The 13,316-nt window shown below is 42.8% G+C and overlaps 1 protein-coding gene across 2 annotated transcripts in view; it reads left to right on the plus strand.

Annotated features, from left to right (window-relative positions):
* Positions 1-13,316, plus strand: part of SKIV2L (Ski2 like RNA helicase) — a 35,405-nt gene that overhangs the window by 2,628 nt on the left and 19,461 nt on the right. For both annotated transcript variants that reach the window (XM_042451124.1, XM_042451123.1), the window contains exons 5-15: positions 268-382; positions 707-781; positions 1,861-1,914; positions 2,150-2,376; positions 6,939-7,082; positions 7,335-7,480; positions 8,544-8,690; positions 9,803-9,887; positions 9,996-10,102; positions 11,299-11,445; positions 12,818-12,917. In XM_042451124.1, the coding sequence (XP_042307058.1) occupies positions 268-382; positions 707-781; positions 1,861-1,914; positions 2,150-2,376; positions 6,939-7,082; positions 7,335-7,480; positions 8,544-8,690; positions 9,803-9,887; positions 9,996-10,102; positions 11,299-11,445; positions 12,818-12,917 (1,347 nt within the window). The remainder of the gene's footprint in view (positions 1-267; positions 383-706; positions 782-1,860; positions 1,915-2,149; positions 2,377-6,938; positions 7,083-7,334; positions 7,481-8,543; positions 8,691-9,802; positions 9,888-9,995; positions 10,103-11,298; positions 11,446-12,817; positions 12,918-13,316) is intronic.

Raw genomic sequence — 13,316 nt, forward strand, 5'->3', positions numbered from 1 at the left:
GGAAACATGTAGTCCTCCTGATGCTGAAGGGCATCTTAACTATTTAGATGCTGTTAACTCTGGTTTCATGCAGCGGAACTCCCATAATCCCTGACTGCTGACTGAGCTGGTTAGGGCTAATGGGAATTGTAGTTCCACAACATCTGCAGTGCCAGAAATGCCCCATAACTGGTATATAAGAATGTAAGAAGCATCAGCAAAAACTGATAGTGTATCTTCTCTGACACTGCTCCCTCTCCCTCTCTTTTATGCCACTTTCAATTCCAGGCGCTTGTGGACAACATGGGCCTTTCAGCCAAGAATTCACTTTCCTTTCAGCGAGCCCCTGGTCCCCCAGCAGAGGCTCTGAGGGGCAGTGCCACCAACTATCCCTTCTGGCCAGGTATGCAGCTCCCTATTCTCACCCCTTAAGAGTTCTGAAAGAGAATGCTATGGAATTTGTGTGCTGCGCCATGGGACAGATGTTTGGCACGGATGAGCTTGGGAACAAGAGTTGATGGGAGAGGAATTTGGGGAGTACGTTGGAGGGTATGCATAACTTCTGTTCCCATACTTTTTGCACCCAGCTGGCACCAGTGTGGAAAATCCCAGGCCATTTGAATAAATCAGTTGCAGAATTTGAGTTTTTTAGTTGCAGAATTCTCACCATGCATGTAACATACCCTTTAACCATTCATGCCCTGTTGTTTTCACCCACACTCTCCAGGTGGAATGGATGAACCCACTCTAGAGCAGATCAAGGCAAAAGAAGAGCTAGAAGAAGACATTGATTTTGAAAAAGGTACTCAAGTCTTTTTTAATAATAATAATAATAATAATAATAATAGGATTTATTTAGTAGACCTCCTCTTAAAAATTTTGGCCATTCTGTTTTAGTAAGGTATACATCCTCCCTGGGACACATGATAGGGCTTGCTGTTATTTGCACTTGTTACTGTATATGGGTGTGAGAAAAATGAGGAGGACGAACGAGAGGTAAGAAAGGCCACGGAGAGGGAGATGAAAGGTGGATGAGATCTAGAGTGAAAAGGATGGACAATGGGATTGGATATTACTGGTATGTCTGTATGTGCTCACATCCTGGTAAAGTTAATAGTAAATAGATACAACATGAGCTAGGTGGAAACAGATCTGAAAAGGTGGTCCAGGGGGCCTTTTTTCACACTTAAACCCATAAATAGTTACTGGCTATTGGCTACTTTCCAATAGTTTACACTTTGTAAACCGCTTAGGGATTGCTTAAGTGCACTGATAAGTGGTATAGAAATGTACTTGCTATTGCTATTGCTACTGTGTTTGAGTGTGAATATAAAGCTGAGTGTAATCTATTACTTTTCATTGTGTGTTTTCTTTATTTATTTAAAGCATTTTAATCTCCTTAATTTCAGTCAAAGGCAAGGATTAATATGTTTTAGATAAATGATCAAAAATGCCATGCAGCCAAGAAGACTCCTAGAGTTGCTTAAATAAGAACAATAACAAGCAAGACAGTCCCAGTCTGCAGACCTTAATCTAGAAGTAATGGTTTGGTGTTGATCTATGCCCTCAAGTCATTGCCGACTTATAGTGACCCTAAGGTAAACCTATCATGGGGTTTTGGCACGATTTGTTCAAAGGAGGTTTGCCATTGCCTTCCTCTGAGGCTGAGAGCATGTGACTTGCCCAAGATCACACAGTGGGTTTCATGGTGGAACGGGGATTAGAACCCTGGTCTCTATAGTCCAACACTCTACACCACACTTGCTGGCACAAAAGAATAATCATACTGATGGGGGATTCTGGGAATTGTTATCAAAAAAAATCATATCTTTCCTGAGGTTTAATCCCCTTCTCTGTTTTCCCCTCTCTCTTTTTTTGCAGATTTGCTGACGGTGCCACCTGGCTGGAAGAAGGGGGTTGAATTCACTAAACAAGGTAGCCACCTTTGGGAGATGAGATTCAGGGCTGTGACATCAATTTGTGCTAATGTTCTGTAAGATACTTGCCAATTTTGTGTGGATTCCCTGATTGTAGAATAAGCTGACCATCTTTCATTGAACTGATGGGAGCCAGTATCTAAGGGAGGGTCCTAAGATTCTGTCCCTCCCCCCCTTTCAAAAAAATCCTGAATGAAATAACAGATGGTGACCCTGTGTTTTCACTTCTTCAGAGCTCAAGGCCTCTCCAGGGTTGCTGAATTTGACAAACTTGCTGGGGGCGCTGGATACCTTTGACTTGGGAAGCTCTAGCGATGAAGAAGGCAAGGAGAAGGCTGAGGAAGGGGAGAAGCAGAAGACGAAAAGGAAGGAAGGCAAAGGGACAAAGGAAGAAAAGTCACCCCCAGCGGAACAGGCACCTCTGCAGAGAGCAAACAGCCTGGAGGAATTGGTGCTCAAGGTGGGCAAATGTGGATCTGTCCATACTGGTGTGAAAGGATCTAGAGTGGTGGGAGGCAAAGCAATGCCTGTAGGTTGCATGCAGCTCCCCAGAACCATTTGTACCATGTTTTTGGCCCCTCTCCTGCATATTTTTAGTCCAATGAAGGTCTTTAAAAATAAATAAGGAACAAGAAGTGACTCTAGGTTTCTTCCTATTGCAAAAAATTATCTCTCTTGCGCTTAAAATGCCCAAGCCTCTCTCCCAAGACATGTTGAAAATGCTTCCCCCCCATCTTTCCTAGAGAGCCTTTGGAGCAAAAAATGACTTTTTAAAATAGTGGCGTCTAGTAAGAGGTGCAGTTCTCCAAGATCTCTTTGGGGAGGGCTGCTGCATATTGTGACAGAGTTGCCCACTCTGACCTAGAATCAATGTGACATAATGGTTGGAGAAGGGATAGGTGCAGCCCTAGGCTATTTTTGGAGTCCTTGAGCCTCCAGACTCCTAGGAAAACTATCCATTTTTTTGGCCAGTAAAAGGGGAATCGTTTTTCTCCTGATAATTCCTCAAGAGTGGCAATTCTCACTTTCAAATAGATTACATGATTCCCTTTCACTATTTCACATATACAAATTCTCACTTTTCAAAAACGGGTGGCCTTCAGCTGGTATGTTGTTTCTAGTTTTTTGGCATGCAGCCCCTAGTAGGTCACCTGGGTGGAAAACTATCCCCCAGACTAGTCACAGGTGCCCATTTCTGCATTAAGGATGTTAGCCTGGGACAGGAGAGCCAGGCATAAGTTCTAGAGTAGAGTAGGCCCATTGAATCCATTGAATTTAACTACTGTATTTTCTGGCGTATAAGACTACTTTTTAACCCAAGAAAATCTTCTCAAAAGTCGGGGGTCGTCTTATACGCCGAGTGCCATCTTATAGGGCAGGTGCTGAAACTTCTGAGCTGGAATGGAGACTCTGTGGTCGCCACATATGATGGGGGGAGCTCAAAAATGGCCGCGGCCGCATCCCCACCATATGCGACGATCGTATGAAAGCAGCTACTGCTTTGATAGTCCTGGAGACAGGGAGGGCTGGGCAGGCAGGGAGAGCTGACCAATCCAAGCAGGCTTTGTATACAACAAGGTTTCCTGCTAAGTACCTGCATGTCATTTGAATTAATATTACCATATTGAAATCAAATCTGATGTTTTTAAAATTTTTATTTGGTGTGCGTTGGAAGAGGGGTAGTCTTATACGGTGAGTATATCCCAAACACTATATTTTAACTGGAAAAGTTGGGGGTCGTCTTATACTCCCAGTCGTCTTATACACCGGAAAATACGGGTATGTGTTGATTCAGTTTTCATCAATAGAAAATGGTTGGGTCTACCTATTTGGAAATAACAGACATAATGCCAACCCCAATGTGCCAAAGGAGTTTAGGATTGTTACAGAAAGAGCTATCTTAGCCTGTGTTCTTTCCTGCAATGAATTTATAAAAGTAATTAATATAAGATAAATATCAAATGGGTCACTATAAATTGGAAATGACTTGAAGGTACACAACAACAACAACAAGGTATTTTTAAGTGGGATGTATTTAATGACTTTCTGTATCTGCCTATGATTGAGCAGTGATATGATGACAATCTGAGACCCAGAGCATTGTCCTACCACTGAGTTATATGGATGGCTTCATCATGTCATTGTATACAAGCTTAAAAATAACTTTCCAAAGTCAAGAAGGAGCCATGCTTTGTCTGGATGGAAGGGAAAAGGAACATTCCTCTTCTGTTTTGGGTTAACTGCAGCTTATAATCTTGTCTAAAACCTAAAGTGAGTTAACTATGACATATTTGAAATGCACCAGCTTCATAAACACTGGTTTGAACCTGGCTTGCGTCTAAATGAGATCAACCACAGTTTCTTGGTGGGAATGCTGTGGATATAGTATATCTTGATTTCAGTAAGGCCTTTGACAAGGTTTCCCATGACATTCTTGCAAACAAGCTTGTAAAATGTGGGCTAGACAAGGCAACATGGATTTGTAACTGGTTGACTGGCCGAACTCAAAGGGTGCTCAACAATGGCACCTTTTCATCCTGGAGGGAAGTGACCAGTGGGGTCCCACAGGGCTCTGTCCTGGGCCCAGTGCTATTCAACATCTTTATCAATGACCTGGATGACAGAATTGGGAGCATACTTATCAAATTTGCAGATGACACCAAATTAGGAGGAGTAGCTAATACTCCAGAGGACAGGATCAACATTCAAAATGACCTGAATAGACTAGAAAGCTGGGCCATAGCTAACAGGATGAGATTCAACACAGAGAAATGTAAGGTACTGCACTTAGGGCAGAAAAATAAAATGCACAGATATAGGATGGGGGACACCTGGCTGAATGAAACTACATGTGAAAGGGATCTGGGAGTCCAAGTAGACCACAAGTTGAACATGAGTGAACAGTGCGATGCGGCAGCTAAAAAGGCCAATGCAATTTTAGGCTGCATCAATAAAAGTATAGTGTCTAGATCAAGAGAAGTAGTAGTGCCACTGTATTCTGCTCTGGTCAGGCCCCACCTGGAATATTGTGTCCAGTTCTGAGCACCACAATTCAAAAAGGACATTGACAAACTGGAGTGTGTCCAGAGGAGGGTGACTAAAATGGTGAAAGGTCTGGAAACCATGCTCTATGAGGAACGACTCAGGGAGCTGGGGATGTTTAGCCTGGAGAAGAGAAGATTGAGAGGTGATGTGATAGCCCTGTTTAAATACTTGAAGGGATGTCATACTGAGGAGGAAGCAAGCTTGTTTTCTGCTTCTCCAGAGAACAGGACCCGGAACAATGGATGCAATCTACAGGAAAAGAGGTTCCACCTGAACATTAGGAGGAACTTCATGACAGTAAGGGCTGTTCGACAGTGGAACACACTCCCTCGGAGTGTAGTGGAATCTACTTCCTTGGAGGTCTTCAAGCAGAGGCTAGATGCCCATCTGTCAGAAATGCTTTGATTTGGATTTCCTGCATGGCAGGGGGTAGTACTGGATGGCCCTTGTGGTCTCTTCCAACTCTGTGATTCTATGATTCTTGGTTTCTGATGACACAACAAGCTATGGTTCTTTTTTTTTTTTAAGGAAATAAATGTGCAGCCATGCCAGGGGAGCATCCAGAATGGGAAGTATGCTAGGTTTGTTCTTGTCTTCAATAAAATGCAGTTCATCACAGTACAGGTATACTGATGTGTTCCTGCACATTACCTCTTTAACAGAAAATTTGGTAAGAACTAACATGGAAATAATAGAGATGGGTTCCTATACCACAAAAAAGAAGGAATTGTTCAGTATGTTTCACTGAAGTTTTTATTGAAATCTAACAGTATGCACATGTGAAATGAAGCAACCAGATTAGTTAAGCCTTGACTAAGTAAACACAAACACTTTGAACCTTCTTCAGACCACTTGAAAGCTTATTCCAAAATGTCTCCAGGGATGAGACTTCCTGACAGTAAGGGCTGTTCAACAGTGGAATGCCCTCCCTCGGAGGGTGATAGAGTCTCCTTCCTTGGAGGTCTTTAAACAGAGGCTGGATGGCCATCTGTCAGGGATGCTTTGATTTGGATTTCCTGCATGGCAGGGGGTTGGACTGGATGGCCCTTGCGGTCTCTTCCAACTCTATGATTCTATGATTTTTTTACTTTCAACAGCTTACACTTTTCTTATGATTTTCATTTTGGGAGCCAAATTCATAGATCTGTGGAGATATCTGGTGAGGCAGGCTAATTCACTTACTCTCTTTCTATTTTGCTGTTTATCATGCCGTCAGAATAAGGGATTCTGGAGGCAGCTGCTGTTACTTTGCCTGTTGTAGGCAGGCACAAACCCCTAGAGTATGATCGCCTGAGAAGTATCCTATTCTTTCTCAGCACTGTTTATTGCAGACATATTGCTACAACTTGGTAACTGAAAGTCCGTGTTTCTGCAGTCTTATCACCAGTGCAGCTGGACAGAGGACCAGGAAGAAAAGAGGACAGGCTGGGTAGCATAAAAAAATCTTTGTAAAAAGGAGCTTCTTTGTCAGAGGCTTTGGCCTGTTACAGACTGCCAAAATAAAGCTGCTTCGGGTCTCTTTGGAGGTATGCTATTTAAATGATGCATGCATCCTAAGAGTCCGGAGGTCACACCAAAGCCACACTCAATTCCTAAGCACCGGAGTGCAGTTTTTGGTGCAGCTTCCGGATTCTTAGAATGCATGCATCATTTAAATAGCATACCTCCAAAGAGACCCGAAGCAGCTTTATTTTGGCAGTCTGTAACAGGCCATAGTTAACTGAGTTATGGCTGTATGTGACCATCATCCAAAAACAGGGCTGTATGGTTTAACTGGAAACACTTTTGTCTGTTTCAAAGCCTCCTTGATGAATCAGGTACCTGAATCTTTTGCTTTTAAAAATTGTGTCATGTTTGGTGCAAGTCCTTTTTTTTTTTTTAAAGTCTGCAGGTGGTGGGCATCCTCCTGCTTGTAGCTTATTTCATTCATACTTTCTCTTTTTTGTCTGTTGTCCATCCTCTTTGCCTCATTCTCAGGAAGTGACCTCCACCCCCAAACCAGCCCCTCAGGCTGCCCAGGCTCCCACTACTGAGCCCCCCAAAGAGCAATGGGCCATTCCGGTAGATGTCAGTTCCCCTGTGGATGATTTCTACAAGCGAATTCCTGACCCGGCTTTCAAGGTAAGATGTTGGTACTGAAGGGGTACTAGAGAGGAAGAGGATGACTAGTCTGGTGTGTCATGGCTTGAGTGTTGGATTCAGACTTGTGAGATCTAGGTTCATGTCCTCAGCTTGATCTATCTGACAGGGTTGTTATGAGGATAAAATAGGGTAAGGGGAAAGCCATGTATGCAGGATGTCAGTGTAATTGACAAATAAATAACATCAAACTTCTTCTTTTATTGTTCTCTTTCCACTCCTGCAACCATCCAGTGGCCCTTTGAGCCTGATGTTTTCCAGAAACAGGCTATTCTCCACTTGGAGAAACATGATTCAGTGTTTGTCGCTGCCCACACATCTGCTGGCAAGACTGTGGTAGCGGAGTACGCTATTGCTCTGTCGCAGAAGCACATGACACGGTGAGAGCCTCCTTGTTTCCTTCTATTTGTACTTTTTAGCTGCCCCTTTAATCTCAGTTGGGTAGTGTGAAGCACTAGCAGGTTCAGGGTTAAGGTGGAGTTAGGAAAATGTCCCTTTTCTGGATTGCAGATCACAGGATTCTCCCGGCCAACATGGTTGTGGCTGTGTTGGCTGAGGGAATTCTGAGGCTTGACATCTAAAAAGACAAGACAAATCTGCATAGGTCCAGGCCTGTGATCTGCTAAGCCATTAATTGTGGGGAATTTTCTTTGGACAGATTGGGAAGGGAAGCACCCATTTGCCTAGCACTGCAGCAAAACCAAAACCATGTCCTAGGTAGTGCCTTAGGATTGCTTAGTGCAATGGTGGGGAATGTGGCCCACTGGGAGATGTGGTACTCCAGTTCCCATAATCTCAGCCAGCATGGCTAGTGGTCAAGGGTAGCAGGAGTTGTAGTCATGTGGAGGTTTATGGGTTCTGTACCGTGGTCTAGTGGATGACAATAGCACAGGATATGAACTGTTAGGGAGATACAGTAATTGAAAAAACTTCTGGCCCTTCAGAGGTTTTTCGTTTTGACTCCGGGGCTGCACTCACACTGCAGAATTAATGCAGTTTTAACACCGTTTTACCTGTCATGGCTCCATCCTGTGGTATCCTGGAATTTGTAGTTTGTTGCTCTATCAGAGCTCTGTAGCAGAGAAAGCTACATAGTTCACCAAACTACAGAACCCAGAATTGCATAGCATGGAGCCATGGCAGTTAATGTGGTGTCAAACTGCATTAATTCTGCAGTGCAGATACAATCCTAGAAGCCTCATCCAGTTTAGCTAATTGTAAGGGATTATGAGAGCGATAGTTCAAAAACCCTGAAGGTCCCATGGTTCCCTGCCCTTGGTTAAGAACATGTCTCTTTCTTTTGTGTAAGGCAGCAAGTCTACATTGAACAGATCTAAATAATCTATTTATTAGTCAAGACATTTATATCATGGAGGAGGAAGGCGATCCTTCTAGTATCTCCTCCCACTGGGGTTTTATTTCTGTTCTGGTCTTCTCTTTCAGCACCATATATACTTCTCCAATCAAAGCGCTTTCTAACCAGAAATTTCGGGATTTCAAAAATACTTTTGGGGATGTGGGGTTGCTGACAGGAGATGTTCAGCTGCATCCAGATGCTTCATGTCTTATCATGACAACAGAGATCCTTCGGTGAGGACTGGGAGAGAGACAGAATCTGATTTCAGCAGAGTAGGGGTGTGTGTGTGTGTAAGAGAGAGAGAGAGAGAGAGAACTAAACACTCGATTCAGTGTTTATTCTGACTGTCTTTTCCCTTGGAATTTTATATTCCAAGTAATCTGGCAACTTTTGCTATGCCTATTTCAAGAAGCAAAATTGTAATAGTTATGTAAGCTTGACTCTGTGAAGATGGTTGGCTTTCTCCAACAGGAGCTGTTAGAACAGGAATGGTAGTGTTTGGTCCATGTGTTATGTGGTGATGGTGGGGCATTCCCATGCAGTTTATAGAATCATAGAGTTGGAAGAGACTCCAGGGCCATCCAGTACAATCTCCTGCCATGTAGGAACACACAATTAAAGCACTCCCTGGCAGATGACCATCCAGCCTCTGTTTAAAAACCTGCAAAGACTCCATCACACTGCAAGACAGCATATTCTACTGTTAACAGCTCTTACCATCAAGACATTCTTCCTAATGTTTAGGTGGAAACTCTTTTCCTTTAATGTGAATTTGTTACTCCATGTCCTAGTCTCTGGAGCAGTTGAAAAGAAGCTTGTTCCATCTTCAATATGACATATCTTCAAATATGTAAACATGGTTGTCATGCCACATCTTAATCTCTTCTGCAGGCTAAACTAACCTAGCTTCCTAAACCACTCCTAATAGGGCATGGCTTTCACAATGTTGTATGGATCTGACCAATGTGAAAATTATAATGCCAATATCATAAATGCTACAGTAAACCTTCAAATTAACGTTCAGTTCAGGGTATTTAAGGAAATAAGAGCCAGCGTGGCATACTAGTTTGAGTGTTGGACTATCACTCTAGGAGACAAGGGTTTGAATCTCCTCTTTGCCATGAAAACCCACTAGGTGACCTTGGACAAATCATGTGCTCTCAGGGAAAGGCAATGGCAAACTTGCTCTGAACAAATCTTGCCAAAAAAACCCCCTATGACAGGCTCATCTTAGGGTGGCCATAGTTGGAAACTATTTAAGACAACAACAGCAGCCAGATTCAGCCAGCCCGAGCATTAGTTCTGCTCTGCAATACTTCTCTTTTTTCATTTAAACCCTCCACAGGTCTATGCTGTACAATGGCTCCGATGTTCTCAGAGACTTGGAGTGGGTGATCTTTGATGAAGTCCATTACATTAATGACTCTGAGGTGAGAGGAGAGCTGTATATTTAAGACGTTGTGTTGCACAAGAAGTGGCTGGATGTGTCCCGTGTTTAGTTTTGAGCCTCCATTTTCTTGCTGTTTCCTTCTCTGCAGCGTGGTGTGGTGTGGGAAGAGGTCCTCATCATGCTGCCGGACCATGTGAACATAATCTTGCTGAGTGCCACTGTCCCCAACACTCTGGAGTTTGCTGACTGGATTGGGTGAGCTATGGGCCAAAGGCCTATCTACTCCAGAGACCTTTCTAATCCAGTATCCTGTTTTCTATAGTGGCCTATCTAATAACCTGGAAAAGCCCACAGGGAGGCTAAATAATCTTCTCTTAATGTTGCTCCCCATTATTTGCGAGACTTGGTCTAATCCAGTTTTATTTGCTTTCATTAATACCCACTGATAGTCTTCTCCTCCATTAATTTGTCTACTGCTTATTTCCTTTTAAACCCATCAAGTTAGTGACAGACCTTCATTCTGGGAATTGTAGTCAAAAGAAGTTACTTTTCCATGCTGTGGTTGGTGGACATAACTACCTCACATAGAAGCAAATTTCATACAGGTGGAGTGTCCCTTAGCCAAAATGCTTGGGAACAGAGGTGTCTTAGATTTTGTATGTTCTAGGATTTTGACCTATCTGTGTACTGTATTTGCATTATATGTACAGAATGAGATATCTTGGAGATGGGACTCAGGTCTAAACACAAAATTCATTTATGTTTCATATACACCATATACATATAGCCTGAAGGTATTTTTATATAATATTTTAATTATTTTTTGCTTGAAACGTAGTTTGTGTACATTGAACCATCAGAAAGCTAAGGTTTCTAATGGTGTTTTGGAAGATTTTGGAGTTCCAGATAAGAGAGACTCAACCTGTAATAGGCTCACTCTGGTACTTACATATGAGCCACATTCAGATGTATCCATAAGACCCGTTTCTTTAGTTTTCAGCCAATACATGCTGCTTGATGGTTTCCACTTTGTTCCTTCTGCTACTGGGAGTGGCTAAAGTAAATCATGACCCTTCTGTATCTGTTTTGTTCATTGTGATACAATTTAGGAATTCTGTCTTATCTCTCCTCGACAAGACAAGTCACAAGCCAACAACAAGCCATGGCATGTGACCCTGACTTGCCTGGGGACAGAATTCTCACAGATGGCCCATGGTTTATTTAGTAACTCCTGCTTGTTTCCCTGCTATGCTTGTTTTTTCTTGGTGCAGATTTTCTTTCAGTGCTAGGAGACAACTGAGAAGTCTCTGCCAGTCTGGAGCGGTCTAACATCTACTGCATGAGGACTAGGCCTCTGTCTGGAATATGGACAAGCCAAAGGGGAGCCTGAGGAATGAAGAGCCTTCAGCAGGAACCTGGTAAAATGTCAGTGTTCTCTCGCCCTTTTGCAGGAGAATCAAAAGGAAGAAAATCTATGTAATCAGTACGCTGAAGCGACCTGTCCCACTGGAGCATTACCTTTACACGGGCAACAGTCAGAAAACACAGAATGAGCTCTTTCTCCTGGTTGATGCCCGGGGGACATTCCTTACCAAGGGGTAAGCACAGTAAATTGTTAAATGTTATCTCTCTTTCACACACATAAATCTTGTCTTTCTCATACAGGTTCAGTCTCCCTTATCCGAAGTGGCTGAGACCAGAAGTGTTTGGGGGTTTGGATTTTTTTATCCAGATTGTTGGGGGCAATTAGCTTACAATGTGAAGTCGAAGGGGTTCATGGCCAACATCCATAGTTTTTGTGGAGTTTTTTGGGCTATGTGACCATGTTCTAGAAGAGTTTGTTCCTGACGTTTCACCAGCATCTGGCTGGCATCTTCAGAGAATGCTGGCATGGGAGAGAGTGGTGTGTGTGTGTGTGTGACCTTGTGTTGGGAGGAGTGATTTCCATGTTAATCTGTATTGTTCTGTTGTTGAATGTTTAATTAGAGATTCATTGTCTGCTGGGTAAACCCCTGACCCTGGGTGGTTTTTTGGTTTTGTTTTTTCCATTTGCATTTTGCTGGGTCTTGATTTACAGGGTCCCACTTAGGGACTGCTTAATTGCACTGATAAGCTCATTTTCAGTTTAAAAAATAAGTAGGGAAAGTTAAGGAGGGAGAGGGACTTTGGCCTGTGGTAGGCCTTGGAGGTTGGTTGGGCCAAATTGCCCAGCTTTTAAAAATGTATGCCTTCATGCCCTTCAAGAAGAATGGCAACTCATAGTCCAACACTGAAACCACTACAGCAGTTTGGCTCTCTTCCAGACTGCCAAAAAGACAAATAAATAGGTTCTAGAACAAATCAGGCTTGAATTTTTACTAAATGCCAAAATGACTAAACTGAGGCTATTGTACTTTGGACACGTCAGGAGAAAACCTGATTCACTGGAAAATTTGATAATGCTCATGAAAGTGGAAAGGTGTAGGAATAGAGGAAGACCCCATCACAAGGGGATTGACTCAGTAAAAGAAGCCACAGGCCTGGGTCTGCAAGACTTGAGCAAGGCAGTGGATGATTAGGTTCTTGAAAGTCTCTCATTCATAAGGTCGCCATAACTCAAAGCCAGAGTGATGGCAAATAGCAACAACAGCACAACAACAAGCACATGATACAAAAAGAAAAGGTAGCCATGTTAGCTGTAAAACAAAATCCAAAATTCCTGTAGTGGCAATATCTTTATTAGACCCAGATAGACAGACATAAAATGTGCTAGCTTTTTGAGATTCCCCAGACCACTTCAGGCAAGATACTTGGCTTTTTGGGGAAAGCGAAAAAATAAAAATAGACTCAACTCTAAACTCCTTTTGTATCTTGAAAAGTGTTGAAAGAAGGGTGAGCAGACATTTAGATATGGCAACAACAACGGACCTTTAACATGTATCTGCAACATAATTAACACACTTGCTTTTCTCCTGTACACACATCTTCCAGGTATTATGATGCTATGGATGCCAAAAAGGAGCGGGCCAGCAAACACTCACAGACCTTTGGGGCCAAGCAGCCAATACATGCTGGAGCAGGAGCAGGGCAGGTATGCTGGGACAGATGTGAAGATGGCTGCGCCCCTGACAGATCTTGTCCTTTTTGGAAAATATATACTGTAATATCCAAGACAGTGTGACTAGAGGCTATACTATCTGGCAAGTGGATTCTGAGAGTTAACATATAAATGAAAAAAGAAACCTATTCAGCCTTCTTTCTGAGAAGGAAATTTTTTTGGTATATTATTCCCAGATTTCGGGTGGAGTTTTAATTTTAAAAGTAGCCCTTCCAAGCTCTCTTTCCCACCCTGTCCACTGTCAAGCTTTTTAGAAGAATATTTTGGTTTTAAAAATGGTTAATTACCTAATAGACTAATAGACTAGCAGGTAAAAGGGCTGGCTTTTGAGTAGATGTGGGCAATATCATGAGTTGCATGTGGCATTCCCTT

This window comes from Sceloporus undulatus, chromosome 2, assembly GCF_019175285.1.
Source record: "Sceloporus undulatus isolate JIND9_A2432 ecotype Alabama chromosome 2, SceUnd_v1.1, whole genome shotgun sequence".
In the NCBI taxonomy this organism is placed as follows: Eukaryota; Metazoa; Chordata; class Lepidosauria; order Squamata; family Phrynosomatidae; genus Sceloporus; species Sceloporus undulatus.